At 53.8% G+C, this 14,426-nt stretch overlaps 1 protein-coding gene across 3 annotated transcripts in view; it reads left to right on the top strand.

The window, feature by feature from the left end:
* SYNE3 (spectrin repeat containing nuclear envelope family member 3) overlaps positions 1 to 14,426 on the top strand; it is a 94,392-nt gene that overhangs the window by 34,969 nt on the left and 44,997 nt on the right. For all 3 annotated transcript variants that reach the window (XM_057732606.1, XM_057732604.1, XM_057732607.1), the window contains exons 2-4: positions 2,666 to 2,823; positions 10,810 to 10,982; positions 12,235 to 12,544. In XM_057732606.1, coding sequence (XP_057588589.1) covers positions 2,680 to 2,823; positions 10,810 to 10,982; positions 12,235 to 12,544 — 627 coding nt within the window. In that variant the 5' untranslated portion in view covers positions 2,666 to 2,679. The remainder of the gene's footprint in view (positions 1 to 2,665; positions 2,824 to 10,809; positions 10,983 to 12,234; positions 12,545 to 14,426) is intronic.

Raw genomic sequence — 14,426 nt, 5'->3', positions numbered from 1 at the left:
CACCTAGGAAGTCCCTGGAAGCTTCTTGAGGCAGAGGCCCGCTAATTTGCTGCTGTGGTTGTACCATCTGGCCTAACTAGGAGCGCGTGTTTAATTCCTGTGTGTTTCACTGAACTGGAATGAAGTGGTTTGGCAGAACAGGCCAAGAGGCCCTGGTCTCTTGAACTCTGCCTGCCACCTCACCAAGCTCACATTTAGTGACCCCTCATCTGTGGTTAGAAGCCCCCATCTGAGGATGATCCCTGAGTCAAAGGCCCACCCAATCCCTGCCCCACCCTGCTGGACCCCTAATGTTCCATTTGAGTACCTCGGAATCTCCAGGCCATCACGCCTCCCAGGTCCTGGGTATTTCCACCCAGAAGAAGGGTGCTCCAAAACCTTGCTGCCTTAGGGTGTTTAGAGCATCCCCTGCGTCCTGTCATCTGAAACTCCCGGAGTTCCTTTCTGCTCCTCTCATTCATCGCTTTATAAAAATAAAAGCTGAGCTTTTGGAAGCCAGTCAAGTCACTTACTAGATGAGAGATTAAAGCCACAATGAACCAATTTAAATGCCTGCACATTCTACTGTGCTTTTCAAACAAAGCATGCAAAGGTAGGGTGTGGCTGCTGGGAACATAGTAAGTTGTTAGAAAACCATCAAAAGAGCTCCGAAAGAAAAACAACGGCGTGTTGAGAGGCTGAGCTCTGAGGGCCCAGGTCCCAGAGGGGAGCCTACCCTGGGTCTCCCATTCCCTTCCCCTCCCACAAGGTGCATCGTGCAGTCTGATGGCAGAGCTGCCCCGTGCATGGCTGGGGGAGCGGGGAGGGGTGTGCGGGGTGGGATGCCCAGATTCCCAGTCAACGCCTGGTAAACAACCAACCGATGACTGAGAAAAAAGGGCCAACAAACGATTCGGCCAACGTTAAGACATTATTTGTTTTGTTTGTCTTAAAGTAACGATTGCCCTTTCTGGAGAATTCACAAAATGCCTAGGAGGAAACATAAGGAAACAGAAAAACTTCCAACTGTGATTCCACCAACCAGACGATGGTCCTTAACCTCGTAGTCTCCAAGGATACCATGCCAGGAAAACAGAGGCCTGAGGTCACGTGGGATGTGGCTTGAGCCACTGGCCCACGCCCTTCTCTCTGATTCATCACAGGAGCATTTTTTGTTTGTTTGTTTGGGCCACTTCGCGCAGCTTGCGAGATCTTAGTTCCCTGACCAGGGATCAAATCCGTGCCCCCTGCAGTGGAAGCACGATGTCCTAATCACTGGACAGCCAGGGAAGTCCCTACATGGGCATTGTAACGGCAAGACTTCCCAACCTTTTTCTAGGATCATAGTTTTTTGTGGTTGTTTTGTTTTGTTTTTATTAGCTCTAGAACCGGGGCTACTGAATATAAATTTTGTTGCATTTTTTGATATTATCATAAAGCCTGAGCATTCTCCATCCCAAATTCATTTCAAGCCTACTTTTTGTCGGCTGTATGATATTCTGAAGTGCATGCGTGTGATACTTTCCTTACCTGATTTCCTATTGGTAGGCATTTGGGTTGTTTCTAGTTTTGTTTTGTTTTGCCATTTTAACCAATGCCGTGCTGGTTTTGAGGTGCATGAAACTTTATACCAAAGCTGAGCTATTTAAGCATTGGCAGAGGGTTTACTCTGTGCAAGGCATTGTGGGAGATTGGAGGATAAATTAGACATAATCCCTACACCTAAGAAGCAGATATAAATAACTTTAATCCAAAGTCAGTTATAGTTGCCATAAGCAGACAACTAGATCACAAATACAGAACAGTTTTTCCTGGGCTTAATGGGATTTTAAGAAAGTTACATGAGAAACTGAGACTTTGTATCCGCAGCTAGAAGGTAAGGGAGAGCGAGGAGGGGGCAGGAGAGCAAAGGGCTTGGTTCCTCTGGGAGACCTATGCCAGGAGGCGGGCATCCCCGAAGGCAGTGGGTTTCAGCTCAAATGCTAGGACAGTTGATTGTTAGTGGCTGCCAGGTGCTAGGCGGTGCGTAGCTCAGAAGAAACACTTAGCAACACCTGCCGCGGACCCAAGTTGGTGGAGCCACAAGACAGCAGGCTCTCAGGGCCGTCCCCAGCCTGAGATGTTAATTTCAAGTGAGGTTCAGAGGCTGGCATCAGTCTGGCCGATGTCAAAAAATGGTGTTTCTTAGGTTGAGGCTTTTTTTGGATCCATTCAGATCACGATTCAGTATCTGCCACAGACATCTCAGCCTGTGTGTGTTTTCAGATCCACTTTTGGAGGGGTTTCAAACCAAAGAGACAGAAGAGAGTTGCCCCCTGTGTGCCAAGGGAGTGTCAGATGGGAACGGGGAAGCTGAGACAAAGAGACTCTTTGCCAACCCGGAACTTCCCCGGGGGCCGCTCTCCCTGCCCGGTCCCCGGAGAGGCCAGACCCGTTTTCCTTCATGGCCCATTTCTAGTCCTTTGACTCTTTGACAGACATAATCACCTCTAGCTGTGTCACCAAATTTGGAGCATCAGAGCATCAGGAGAGTGTTGGGGGTGGCGTGTGGGCCCATCCCCAGGTCAGGCTTCCCCACCCTCGCCGCCCGTCAGCTGGCCGGGGCCCCTCCACAGTACCCGCCACCCCCCCACCCTCAGCCCCGCATTCTCACCTGTGTGCCTGATCTCCTGTGGTCCTGTCTTAGTCCCCGCAGGTGCCATGAGTCAGCAGCCCCGGGAAGGCTTCGACAGGAGCGTGGAGGACGCCCGGGAGTGGATGAAGGCCGTGCAGGAGCGGCTGCAGGTCAATGACAACACCCAGGGGCCCCGTGCGGCCCTGGAGGCCAGATTGCGGGAGACCGAGGTATGCAGAGGCCGTGGCCTTGATAACCCTGTGGCCTTGGCCGTGTCCCTCCCTCTCAGGCCTCAGGTTTCCCAACTGTTACATGGCAGAAGTGGACTAGACCAGTGTTTCTCAAAATCTGATGTCTTTGAATCTCCTGAGGTTTAAGTGTAGATTCAGATCCAGGAGGTGGGGTGGACCAGAGATGTGACGTTTCTGGGATGTCCTCGGTGACAGCATTGCTGTAGGTCCTAGGATCACACTTTCTTTGTAAGGGTCTGACTCACCCATCCTGGAAGGGGGCACCGTGCAGTTGGGTGGTCCCCACCCCTAGGTGGCCCAGGCCCTACTTCCTGCCGCTTCTCTGCTTCTCTGTGCCTGAGGTCCCTGCCTTGGCTTTCATAGGGCTGAAGTCCAGCTCCACCCTGACCTGACACAAGGCAGAGGCTCAGTGCTACCCTGACCGGAGGTGCCACTTCCCAGTGCTTGGCCCAGCGTCGTGGTGACCCCACCTGAGGGTATCTGCTCCGGGCCAGGGGCACGGGGGAAGAGCAGTGGACTAAGAGTCAGAGAGCTGGCTTATAGTCTCCACGCTGATGCTGAAGTGCTGTGTGACCTCGGTCACATCCCTCTCCCTTTCTGGGCCTCAGTTTCCCATCTGTAAGTAAAGCAGTTGACTTAATATCTCTTGAGTCACATCCATTGGGATGGTCCACAATTCTAATTTATCACCTAACAGTGGTTGCTTCATTTAAGGGGAGGCTTACCTCCTCCTGCACAAACGGACCCCCTGACAGGCCAGAAACAGAGCTGACCCCACACCCTCTTCCCTGTGTCTTGTCTTATCTTTTCTTTTGGAGCCGTCTTACTGATTTTGCCCGTTTTATTGAAAGTATCTAATGCTCTTTTGGGAAGTAGACAGTTAAAATTAAGAATTTATATTACCTTTTCAGGGCCAATGGCTTAAGTGTCACCACACAGTATGGGGGAGGCTTTTATAGGGCTGAAGTCCAGCTCCAGGGTCTGCATTTTACAAATGAGGAAACTAAGTCTTGGAGCGATTGTGTAACTTGTTCGAGTTGAAAAGTTCTCTGGGGAGGACTTCCACCCTGGAATTCTGGTCTTCTGACTCCTCTTCAAATGAGTTTTCTGCTTCCCCACAGTGTCATGCGCTTCTGTAAAACTGTGCCCGCCAGTGTCAGGGAGCAGGGTGTTCTGTGTTCTCAGGCAATTCTGTTTAGTGGAACAGCTCACTGGACTAGAGAGAGGACAGGCTTTGGAGTCTGGACGTCCTGGGTTCAAATCCCAGCTCTGCTTCTTGCTGGCCCTGTTACCCTGCCGGGCCTCCCTTCGCTTCCCCTCTAGAACGGGTAAAGCTGATTATCTCAGGATGCTGACCTGAGGAGAGCGGGGCACACAGCTGACTTGAGGAAGTTTTGTTACTGATGGATGTGAGCATAGAGAAAACCCTGTGAGGCTGCATGTAAATGACCCGAGTTGACAATGACAAAACACCCTCTCTAGTCCCCTTCCCCTCCAACCCCACCCCCTCCAGTGTTTTGTAGAGTTTCCTGCCATCCCATTTGCCCTCAGAATAGTCTTTCTCAGTCCTTCATTGGTCCCACCCCAAGGGATCTGAGACCCTCCACTTTGAGTCATGTTTTCCATCAGCCCCTCCTGTGCCAGGCCTCCAACCTGGGCCTTGGGATGCCAGGTGAGGGTGCCTGGTCCCTGCCCTCAGGGTACTCCTCCTGGGTAGGTGCAGAGAGCCCTGCGTCTCCAGGTGGGAAAGGTCCCCGATGCCTGCTCGGCTTCCCTCTTAGTGCCGTGCCATCAGAGTACACACCACCCTGGACCACTTGTCCTTTTTATTATAACCATGAACAGGTGTCTGGTGCAGCTGGTTAGAGCCCTGCCCAGGGGACTGTCCCGGCTGTAAGGAGGGGTGACTGCTATTGAGTGGCCTGGTCAGAGGCTTCTCAACTGGACAGTGAAGTGAGCTGAGAACCCGAAGTGCTTGGGGAGCCCCAGGGAGGTCACGTCCCCCAACTTTGGGGGTCACGTGAAGCCTCTGGGGACAAGGGCCTTTACTGCTGAGGCTTGAATGAGGAGGAGTTAGCCAGGTTGGGGGATGCAGTGGGGAGGAGAGGGAAGGGGCTCCAGGCAGAGAGAACAGCATAGGAAAATCACTGGAGGTGGGCACAGCTGGGGGCACAGGTGGGACCCCCGATGTTGGTGTTGGGGCAGCATCAACCATCAGGCAGAAGCAGGGGGCAGGGCCAGAGTGGCAGGCAGGGGTCAGAGGTGACAGCCGGGAACACCGAGCCTAGGAGGTTGGACCCCTCGTCTGTAACAGTGGGTGGTGGATTGGAGGTTTGGAAGGTCGGGGCTGGAGGGACGGGCAAGCCTGGCAGGGAGAGGAGTTGGCAGCCAAAGCCCCTTCCCTCGTCGGTCTTGGCCTTTGTCATCATTGTCATTATTACTGTCACCAGGATTCATTTATCAGAAGATGACTCTGCCCCGTCACTGGGAGAAGGGGGCAGACACTCACTCAGCGCCTATTACGTGCTCGAGCCTGTACTCTCAGCTTTCATGTGTAGTTTCCCCAAAGCCGCGTGATTGTGGTGTATTGTCCCCACTTTCCAATAATGAAACGGATCGCTGGACCCAGGGACGGGCCAGAATGAGAGGAATGGATCTTATCAGGGCTCGAACCCAAGGCTGAGTTCAGAGCATCACTGGGCATCCCCGTGTGGGGGCCTGGGGCAGCGGGAGGGCTGAGGCACACCCTACGCTCAGGTCCGTGGCATCACGGGGACAGGCAGGCGTGTACTCCAGCAGCCACACGAGTGTGGACGAGGTCATCCCTGACATGGGTCTCAGGATAGTATTCTCCTCCTCTGAAACCTTCCATGGCTCCCCATTGCGTACCAGAGAAAACCCGGCTTCACCTGGCATCCACAGTCCTCCGCAGTCTACCTGCCACGACCCTGTTCTCTAGCCTCGGCTTCCCCCTCCAGCCCACCTCCCGGCACACATCCTCTCCTGCTGGCAGAAAACCTCCTAAATTTCCTGTCACCAAGCCTCTGTGCGTGCTGTTGCCTCTACTTGGAAAGCCCTTTGGTTTGGGTCTGGGTGTGCTTGTGAAATGTAACGTCCCCTTGTCCACGTATCCTTCCTGACCCCCCCCCCCCAGCCCCAGCCCCCACTCCTGACGTTCCCCATCCAGGAACAGCACAGTCTGCACAGCACTCGCGGACTTAGAGTGCTAATCCCTTTGGACCTTGCACCGTTTGCGGGCGGGTCATTACCCCTGGTGGTGGGTCTGGCTTAGCGAGGCGAAGGCAAGGGTGATCCTTAGGAAGAGCCGTTGGTGAGGCCAAGGTGAACGGGCTGGAAACTGAGAGGGCACTTCCATCAGGTGAGCCCCCAAGGACATGGCCTGGAGCCTAGTTTGAGGGAGGCGTGTCCTGGGTACCCCACCACCGTGCTCTCCCACGGGCTCAGACCAGCTTGTTCTCTGTGTGCTTTGACGTTTCAAAACCGATTTCCCAATAAGAAAACCTTTCACCCCTGCCCTCTGGTGAAAAGGATCAGCTACTGCCTTCTCCACCTGGCGGTCCGTGGGACCTCCCCCTGGGGTCTGGGGTCTCCCGTAGGATCCCCCCACCAGCTCAGTGATGCATGTCCCCAGTGCGCGTTTGCTAGAGTGACTGAGGTGTACGTTCTGATCCAACTCTGAAGCTTAGCAGCTGTGTGGCCAGTAATGGGTCCCCTGCCCTCCTGCCACCTCATTTTCCCAGCTGTAAAGTTCAGGAAGAACCCCTGAGGGATTCAAGAGAGGCCTCTGGGGACAAGTGACTTCACTGCTGAGGCCTGAATGGGGAGTTAGCCAGGTTGGGGGATACAGCGGGAGGGGAGGGAGAAGCCTGCGGTAGGAGGAGAGCTTGGGGCCTGGGGCCTGCAGGCCTGGGTTTGAATCCCTGCTCTGGCCGTGGCATCTGGAGAAGAGTTTCCAATGCCTTCTGAACTTCAGCTTGGCTCCCGGGGAAAGTGCTAGTTGCTGCCTTGCAGGGGCGAGGGAGGACGGAGGCCAATAACTTACTGGCACACTTGGCAAAGTGCAGGGCATGCTGGCAGAGCCGGCCCAGTGGAGAGGATTGTGTCGTTTCCATGCAGGGACACCGGCCCGCGGGCTCTCCCAGCCCATGCCCTGCACCTCCAGGGGCTGGTCTCTCAGGTTGCAGCATCTTGTGTCTTCAGCCTCCTCGGCCCTGCACGGGGGGCCTCAGCTAGACTGTTTCCTAACTGGTTTCCCTCTGTGGTCCGAGACATGCCACATTTCCTAGGACTTGGCTTCCACAAGCTGGATGCCCTGAACACGCTGTGTTCTTCTAGCTTTGCTGGAGCCTCCGTCTCAGTGTCTGCCCAGCACTGAGTCTTGGTGCCAGCGCCACCTCCTCCTAACGCCTTCCTGGATTGCCCACATCCCTCCTCAGAGCTCCAATTTTGGGGTCTCTCATGGCTCTTTTTTTTAAATTTTTTTATTTTATTTTCCTTTTTTTAAGCTCTTTATTGGAGTATAATTGCTTTACACTGTTGTGCCAGTTTCTGCTGTACAACAAAGTGAGTCAGCTGTATTTATACATATATCCCCATATCCCCTCCCTCCCGTGACTCCTTCCCACCCTCCCTACCCCAGCCCTTTAAATCATCACCCATCATCGAGTTGATCTCCCTGTGTTATGCAGCAGCTTCCCACGAGCTATCTATTTTACATTTGGTAGTATATATGTCAATGCTGCTCTCTCACTTCATCCCAGCTTCCCCTTCACTCCCCACCCCGTGTCCTCATGGCTCTTTTACAGTCATCTGGGCTCTTGTCTGCAGACCCCACCACAGCCTGCAAGCATCAGGCCATATTTGTTTTCATCCTGGATTCTAGTAGCCAGCACAGTACTCAGCACAGTACTCGCAGGACAGTGCTCACCTGGCCTTGACTGCGTTGAGGGAAGGCCCTGACTCACCACATTCCTCCAGCTTTCCTGACCTGCTTCTCCTCCCCGCTGAGGTTTTCCCTCCATCCAACCCCCACCTGAGTGTTGCCCTCACTGGCTCCTTCGAATCAGAATTGCTTTTTGGCTGCAGTTCAACGACCCCTTCCCAGCGGGCGCGTGTCCCATGCCAGGTACTCCTGGACTGCGTCTTTGCTGGGGGCGGGCTGTAGAACAACCACGCATCAGCCAAAGAGCGGGATCATCAAGGCAGAGAAGGAGGGTGGAATCTGCTTCTGGAAAGTTGGCTTAGCCAGCTCGGCCCCAGCCTCTGGTCCCCTGGCCCCAGGCCCACAGCAGACATGCCTCTGGTTGACATTTTGGTTCTGGGGCAGAGGTTTCTGCTTCAGGCCCGGGTGGGGCTTGTGTGCTGCCAGCCTTTGGGACTGGTGAGCTCTTCTCTCTTTGCAGGGAAGCCACAGGCTCACAACCCTGCAGAGGGCAGTGATTCTCAGGGTCTCCCATGTCCCCCTGGTCCAGACGGCACCTTCCTTACCAGGAATGAGGAAGGCAAAGATCCAGAGGCCTAGAGGAGATGACACAGTCAGGACTGGGGGGAGGGGCCCTTGTCCTCATGAGGACTTTCCAGGCTTGGCTGGTTCCTTATGAGTTTTCCGGAGAGAGATCGAACATCCCCAAACTGCTGTCTCCCTTCATTCATGGAGCTGGATCCCGACTGAGGTTAAATTGGGCAGCAACTATAGAGGAGGCCTCACTAAGTGCTGCAGAGACTTGTTCTGCAAAGCCAAGGTTTCTGTGGGTCCCCAGGGCCCCCACTGGTCGAATTGGAATCACCACGGTGCCCATCTTGTCAGCTTGGGGAGGAGGCAGGGGGTCTACTCCACAACTCTGGGTGTGAGAGACATCAGCTCCTGAATTATTATTATTATTTTCAATCAAATTAAATCTCACTGGATGGCAAGAAATTCATCCTCAGCCACGCTGGGGGACCCCTGCTCCTGAGGGGTGTGAGATGTTCTGTGCAGACGGAGGGTGATCTTAGCCCAGAATGTTCCGCGGTGGCCCTGGATCTTCAGTGCACACCCGTCACTATGGTGTCTTTGTCTCCCACTTTGCAGCTCGCTGCTGAGTGGGACTTGGGGTCCCTGTTGGGTACCTGCTGTCCCCATTACCTTACGGGGTTCTGCTATATCCTGCTGCTTGGCCCTGCCCCTAAACCCCAAACAAAAGCTCTTTCCCTCTCTTGGGGAATCTCCCCGCTCTTCGGTCTACCTGCCTCCTACCCCCACCCCACTCAGAGCACAGAGACACAGCCCTTGTGAGGAGCTTGTTTAATTTCACTCTTTGATAACATGTGTTGGCAGGGACGTCCCTCTGCGCTGTCGCTAACTGCCATCATCTCCGTTAACCGTTCTCATAGGAAGGAACAAGAAGGATTGGGACCATTGCCAGTTTGCACGTGTTGGGGGAGGGTCCACATAATTGCTCAGTGGTTTATAAAGTACACGGACTTATCACTGTTCTAATCAATAGTGTTTTTCAAAAGTAAGATTATAGCCCTATGAGGTAGACGAAGCAGGGACTGTCATCACCATCTCAGAGTGACTGAGTGACCTGCCTGGGGCCCCACACAGCTATCAGTGGGGCAGCGTTGGACGTGGCAGGAGCCCCTCCCCCGCCCCACCCACAGAGGAGGCTCAGACGAGCCAGCCCACTGGGACTTCAGTCTGAGAAAACTGACTGCCAGCCTCAGGGAGACAGGCTGGGGAACAGCTGGTGCTTTGGGCAAATGCTGGGCTGTCAGTAAATATTGTACAGGCAGAAGGTAAGTAGACGATAGTAGCAGCAGTGAACAATCAGGGAGTGATGGAGGGTGCAGTGTGGGCCAGGCCATGTGCTAATGGCTCTCCGTGTATCATGCAATGGTACTGTAACCCTGGGTGGCATAACCATTATCTTCCCCCAGTTCACAGACCTGGAGAGTTTAAGCCCCAAGACAAAGGTCACACAGGTAGTGGGGACTAGCCCCGGAATTGGAGCCCAGTCGTATTTTGACTCCGGAGACCAAGCTTTAGTTGCCAAAGAACTGGAATAATAACAGTGAATGATGACAATGGCTCATGTTATCAGATATGTACTATTTGCCAGACATGTGTATCAGCCTTGGTCCTCCAAGAAGCCAAGGCCGAGGTGCGATTAAATGTGCAGGATGTTTAATAGGGAACCATCTGTGAGAGAAAATGAGGTGGGAAGCTGGGAGGCACCAGGTCAGTCCAGCGCGGGTTTGACCCTGAGTCCAGGAGAGCGGGGAGCATCTTGGGCTGCCGGGTGGTTCTCAGGGAGTTTGGCAAGGCCATGGGGCATCCTGAACCAGTCACCCATCAGAGGAGCCCAACCTCCCCTAAGAATGGGCCTGCCCTCGTGTTCCTGTTTGGTCACCAGTGGGAAAAGCAGAGGGAGTGAGGCCTTGGTGCCTACTGCAAACTCAGAGATAATTCCAGAGCCTGGGCTGGGGCCCTGGACCAAGCCCGTTCCCTGCAGTGGACCTGAGAGGTAGAATCTCACAGCCCCACACAACGAAACATGCACTTTACATGCATTTTCTTAGTTAATTCTGGGAAAAAAAAGTCTGAGAGTTGGGTACGACTATTCATCCACTTTACAGATGAGAAAACCAAGTCCATGGAGGTAATGAAACTTATCTGGGTTCACACAGCTGGAAACGGGCCAATCAGGGAAGGGAGGGCACTCCTAACATCAGACAGCCCCGGGCGGTTCCGTGCTGACTAATCTCCGTGGCTGCTCACTCGCACCCCAAAGCCCTTAGCAGGCTGCCCAAGGTCACAGGAGAAGGGGCAGGGGCTGCGATTTGAACCCCAGCTCCTCTGGTCTCGAAGTCCTGCCTCTTTCCGTGTCTTGCCACTGTCTTCCCAAGGCTCTGCCTGTTGGCGTGTTGTCTAACCCCTGGGAACTGGCTTTGTGTCCACGACAGAAAATATGCCAGCTGGAGCCGGAGGGCCGTGTGAAGGTGGACATGGTGCTGCGGGCAGCTGAAGCCCTCCTGGCATGCTGCCACGAGGACCAGAAGCCCGAGATCCTGGCCCGGCTGAGGGACATCAAGGCCCAGTGGGAGGAGACGGTCACCTACATGACCCACTGTCACAGGTAGGGCAGCCAGGGACCTTGCCAGGCCTTTGTCTGCAGCTGTCGCCGACCCTCCATGCCCACCACGCTAGCCTGGGGCCTCCACCCAAGGGACATTTCTCCCGTCCTGGGATTGCTGGGGACAGGAGGCTCTCTTGGGATGTCAGCCAGCCTGCCTGCCTCTTTCTAAGTATAATCAAGCTTAATGAGGATAATAGACAGTGGGAACCCATCGTGTTTTGCCAACAATTAGTTCTTAGTAGACTAGCCATGTGTGCATCCTCCAGCAGAATGGCCGAGTGGCCCTGGGGTAAGAAGGCCTGTTGCCTTGCTCGCACTCGAGCCCAGGTTCTCTGCTTGTACCAGGGAGCCAGGTGGGGGGTGGGCACTTAGACTGACCTGGGATTACCTTTTGCTTTGCTGGTTACTTGCTATGTGGCATTGGGAAAGTTACTTGATCTCTTTGAGCCTCAGGCGCCTCATCTGGGCAATGGGTACAATCAAGTGTTTCTTGAAGGGTGTTAGGAGGATGGCGGGGGTTAGCAAGTGTCAAGAGGCAGGCAGCGCATCTGGCACACAGTAGGTCCTCCGTGGGCAGGAGCTGCCAGCATCTTCTCTGTCTTTACAAAACCAGAATGTTGAGTGGACCAGGGGGACTTTGCAGTGTTCTCTGCTTTTCAAACTCTTTCACTCGGGATTCCAAACGAAGTGGCTTGATGTTGGCTGGACTGATAGGGCCATCTCCATGTTACAGATGGGGAAACTGAGGCTGGTGTGGAGGCAGGGGAACGCGGTGAATTCATGGCACGCCTGGGACCCACGCACAGGCCCCAGCCCTCTGTCCCCACTGAGCGGTAACCAGCCCACAGATCCTATTGTACTCTGCAAATTAGGAGACACACTCTCTGTGGCAGTCTTCTCGTGATGGCCAGTGGGCACCCGTGTGGTCAGAGCCAGGGTGACTCTGTGCAGAGCGCAACACTGGAGAGGAACACCTGGGGGCATTGTGCATCACTAATAGGAGATTCGGGCTAGGATTTGGGGTCCTGGCTAAGGGCATCAGGCTGGGGGTTCTCAGAGCAGGTCTAGAATCTGAGCCACCCTGATCTTTAGCCCCGTGGAGCTTGTTTCCCAGACAAGAGGGTCTTGTCTAGTAGGAGTGGTATGGGGCCCAAGAGGGTGTCCTTGTGCCCCCCTCTCCAGCTCCCCAGTCCTGGGAAGGGGGCAGCGGCACAGTGAGAGGATGCTCACAGCCCATGGTCTCTGCCTGCAGCCGTATCGAGTGGGTGTGGCTGCACTGGAGCGAGTACCTGCTGGCCCAGGATGAGTTCTACCGCTGGTTCCAGAAGATGACAGTGGCGCTTGAGCCGCCTGTGGAGCTGCAGGCAGGCCTGAAAGAGAAGCAGTGGCAGCTGAGTCACACCCAGGTGCTGCTGCTCAATGTGGACAACCAAGCCGTGCTCCTGGACCGGCTGCTGGAGGAGGCCGCCTCGCTGTTCAACAGGATCGGGGACCCCAGTGTGGACGAAGATGCCCAGAAGAGGATGAAGGCCGAGTATGACGCAGTGAAGACCAAAGCCCAGGTGGGTGAGGGCGATGGGCTCTGTCTTCACCCATCCATCCGTCTCTCCACACCCATCTACCCGTCCAGCCACTCATTTGCTCCCTAACCATCTCTCCATCCATCTACCCACCATCTACTATCCACCCACCTAACACCCACTTACCCACCACCACCCATCCATCTCCTCACCCTCCTATCCATGTATCACCCACTCACCCATCCATGTCCCCTCCCTCCTATCCATGTATCACCCACTCACCCATCCATCTCCCTGCTAGACTAACTACCAAATCTCTCATTCACTATCTATCCACTCACCACTCCATCCACTTACCTACCCAACCATCTATCCACCCCGCACCCTCCTTCCCATCTGTTCACTCACTCATCCATCTACCTCTCCACCAACCTAACCAGAGCTCCTGTTCCTCTATACAACCACTTAATCACCCACCCAGCCATCTATTCATTCACCTACTCATCAACCCACTCGTGCACTCTTCACCCACTCTTGTACTCATCCATCTCTCCACTATCTACTACCCACCCACGGTTTACCCCTTCACCCACTTACCCACTCACTATCTACTTGTCATGCATCTCTATCCACCCACCCATGCATTACATAACTAGCCACCTGTCAGTCTTCCACCTGCCCATCCGCCCACCCCTTCCCACCATCCATCAAGCCATTGACATGTTATCTGCCATCCTTATGGCCAGTGTTGCTCATGCTTAATACACATGTACGTGTGTATTACACTTAGCACATGTGTGTTGACTGACTGACTGCTGGACTGTGAGCTTCACTTCCACTGGACTCTCCTCCCCTCTCCCTCCCTCCTTCCCTCCCTCTTCCAGCCCTTTAGTCCTTCTCCTTTGCTTTCCTCCTCTGCTCTCTCTTGCCCTTCCCCCAATCCCTCTGCCCAGCCTTTGTCCCCATCACTCACCTCATTCTTGCCTTTGTTTAAACAGCCCATTGAGTTATTAAGTTCAATTTTGTTTCAAGTAATTCTGTTTGGTTTTGTATTATGTCCGTCGTTCTTTTTCTCATTGTCCTTTTTTGCTTAAACTTTGTGCTCCTCTCAGATATGGATCCTACCCCTAGTCATTTTAAGCATGCATACCTTACATGCAGATTGCTCAAGTAGCTGAAGTTCCAGGCCGGATGCTGCCGTCTGTTGGGTCTCCTGACATGGTGGATCATTTGCCTGGGGGCTCTGTAATTCTGAGCTGTGAACTTATTCTGTGTGAGCCTAGTCTTCAGAACGCTGTGGCCAAACCTGGCCCTCGGAGAATTTATGTTTGCTTAAGCCAGGCTGCCGTGGGAATTTACCTTCAGGATTCCTATTCAAAGTCACTGCAGTGTCTTGGGGTCCCTAAATCAAGTGGGTTCTCTACACTTGAACCCCAAGCCAAAACGATGCAAGTGGCTCCTGGCTGCATATTTTGAAAGGTGACTGTCTTTTCATTCGTTTTCTCAGCCAGAGCCCATGCTGAAACGCATGCGTTTCTGTCTTGTGCTGGTGGGGAGTTTTTCTCTCTAGTTCACTCTTTGACAGGGGAAGTCACCTGAGGATTCTGCCTTTTTGTTTGTTGTGGTCTCTGCCTCCTGGGCTCAGAGTTTTACCTCCTCCTCCAACCTGAGCATTAAACCCAAGAAGACGTCAAAGACACACATGGGTTTAGCACACACACGTGGATGTGAGCGTGGTTCTGCATTTAGTTTTATCCAGCATTTCTGGCTGGCTGCAGTGGAAAGGGTATTCAGGCTTCTGGTCTCCCATGTTGCTGGAGCTGGGAGTCTCCTGGGTTCTTCAAGTTACGGGAAATGGTTCTATAATAAGCAGAGTCTGAGAAATCTTGAGCAGAAATAGGACTCTGGCCCCTGAATGCTTGGA

The sequence above is a fragment of the Hippopotamus amphibius genome, chromosome 4, assembly GCF_030028045.1.
Source record: "Hippopotamus amphibius kiboko isolate mHipAmp2 chromosome 4, mHipAmp2.hap2, whole genome shotgun sequence".
Taxonomy (NCBI): Eukaryota; Metazoa; Chordata; class Mammalia; order Artiodactyla; family Hippopotamidae; genus Hippopotamus; species Hippopotamus amphibius.
Note: the sequence above shows the minus strand (reverse complement) of the source record. Positions and strands in the feature narration are given on the sequence as shown.